The following is a 1,740-nucleotide window of genomic DNA, read 5'->3' as shown; positions in this document are numbered from 1 at the left end:
TGCGAGCATGCGCAAAGGCGCTCGCCGCGGCCGAGGGCTGCTGCCCACTAGCGGGGGCAGGTCCGGGGCCCACTTCCGGCGCCTGCCTAGCATACGCGGCCTCGGCCCGGCGGTGACCCGCCGCCCTGGGCTCTGGAGAGCCGGCGCGGGCAGCCACGAGGGTCCCGACCCGCACCAGACCCGTCCTGGCCTCCGCTCTCGTAAAAATAGCTCCGCGGTGCCCGTGGCCACTTCCCGCCCAGCTGTGAATAGGGTCATTGTGCGCCCTGGACGTGGCCGAGCTGGCCTTCCGCTCCCACGGCCCCTCCCTGGGCCTGGGGCCCTGGCCGGCCACCAGCCGCCCATGGAGGGGCAGGAGGGGCAGAGGGCACGGCCAGAGCGCTGGGGGAGCCCAGGGCCAGGAGCGGCCTGAGCCCCTCCTGTCCAGGGGCTCAGTGTTGGGACAGCGCGACAACCACACGTGTCCACCAGCGGCCTCCGCTCCCACACGGCTCCTCCCCGGGGCAGATCCGCCCCGGCTGCCCCAAAACCCCACAGGACAAGCGTCGCGGGCCTGCCAGGCTGCACTGCCCGCCGGGAGCCTGCGCCCGGCCGCCCACGGCCCCCCAGGCCCCCGCGAAGGGCCGCCCTGGCCAGTCTCAGCGGGGACCGGGCCGCGGGCCAGAAGGGGGCGCCCAGCCAGCCACCTCTGCCCCTTCTAGGGCTTCTGCTGACCCTCTGGGCCACCGCCTGCCAGGCGGCCAGCAAGCCTATCTGCCGCCTGCTTCTGCTCCCCCAAGCTGGGCCCCCCGAAACCGGATGTGGCCTCTGTCCTGCTGTCCTCCAGTGCTGCCCTGGGGCCGCGTGACCGCTCCTTCACTGCCTCCAGTCCTGCGTCCAGTGTGCACACCTGAAGCCCGTGTGGCCGCCTTGACCAGCCTCGTGCCCCGAGGAGATGGCCCAGCCTGGACAAGCTCAGCCCACAGCCGCCTGCCGACTCGCTGCCCCCTGGGCTGGCCAGGGCTCTGCTGTGCCCTTCCCTGGGCTCTGCTCTGCATCCCGCTGGCGCCCCGCAGCGGCCTGTGGCCACCCTGCAGAGACCAGTCAGTCTGGCCAGAGGTCCTGGCTGGCTGAGCCCAGGCTGGGGCCAGAGCTGGGGAGCAGCCTCAGCCCCATCTTGCACTGAGCAAACAGGCCCGGGGGGTAGGGGGGCCCCGTGGGCCTCCGCCAGCCTCCTGCGCCCCTCACAGTGCAGGCCTGGCCGAGGGTCCCGCGGCTTGGGGTGCTGCGGCCGCCAGCGCCTACCGGGGTGTGTCAGGTCGCCGAGCCAGGGGTTGCCCACCCTGCCGCGGGCTCTGGCTCACGATCTGGCCTCGGACACAGGGGTCCGGCCCCAGAGACCCGTGCCCGCCTGAGTGCGGGTGCCCCGGGGGGCGCCTGACCCCCGCAGGCGGCCCGTGTGCAGGTGTGCATTAGAGTGTGGCTGACCAGCAGCAGCCTTCGTGTCCGGCAATAAGCTGAGTGGACGGCACACGCCCTCTCCTCACCCACAGTTTGTGCCCACGGTCAGGGCCTCTCAGGGGCTGGTCCTGGGGTCACTGGGGCTCAGGAAACAGGCCCCGCCCAGTCCCTTGGCCACAAACACCTGTGGTCAGAGCTGCAGGTGGCCGGGGACAGGGCGGCAGCGGGCAACACGGGACTGGCCCCGCCCCGAGGAAAGCACCGGCCACAGGGCTCAGTCCCAGGTGGGCACCTGGGGCG

The 1,740-nt window shown here is 72.9% G+C and overlaps 1 protein-coding gene across 1 annotated transcript in view; it reads right to left on the bottom strand.

Moving 5' to 3' along the window:
• Positions 1 to 682: 682 nt before the first annotated feature.
• ACAP3 (ArfGAP with coiled-coil, ankyrin repeat and PH domains 3) overlaps positions 683 to 1,740 on the bottom strand; it is a gene marked incomplete at its 5' end in the record, with an annotated part of 18,598 nt that continues 17,540 nt past the window's right edge. Inside the window, one exon of the mRNA XM_012734542.1 lies at positions 683 to 768. Within this exon, the coding sequence (XP_012589996.1) occupies positions 698 to 768 (71 nt within the window). The remainder of the gene's footprint in view (positions 769 to 1,740) is intronic.

This window comes from Condylura cristata, unplaced genomic scaffold (genome assembly GCF_000260355.1).
Source record: "Condylura cristata isolate star-nosed mole 26May11 unplaced genomic scaffold, ConCri1.0 scaffold00058, whole genome shotgun sequence".
NCBI lineage: Eukaryota > Metazoa > Chordata > Mammalia > Eulipotyphla > Talpidae > Condylura > Condylura cristata.
Note: the sequence above shows the minus strand (reverse complement) of the source record. Positions and strands in the feature narration are given on the sequence as shown.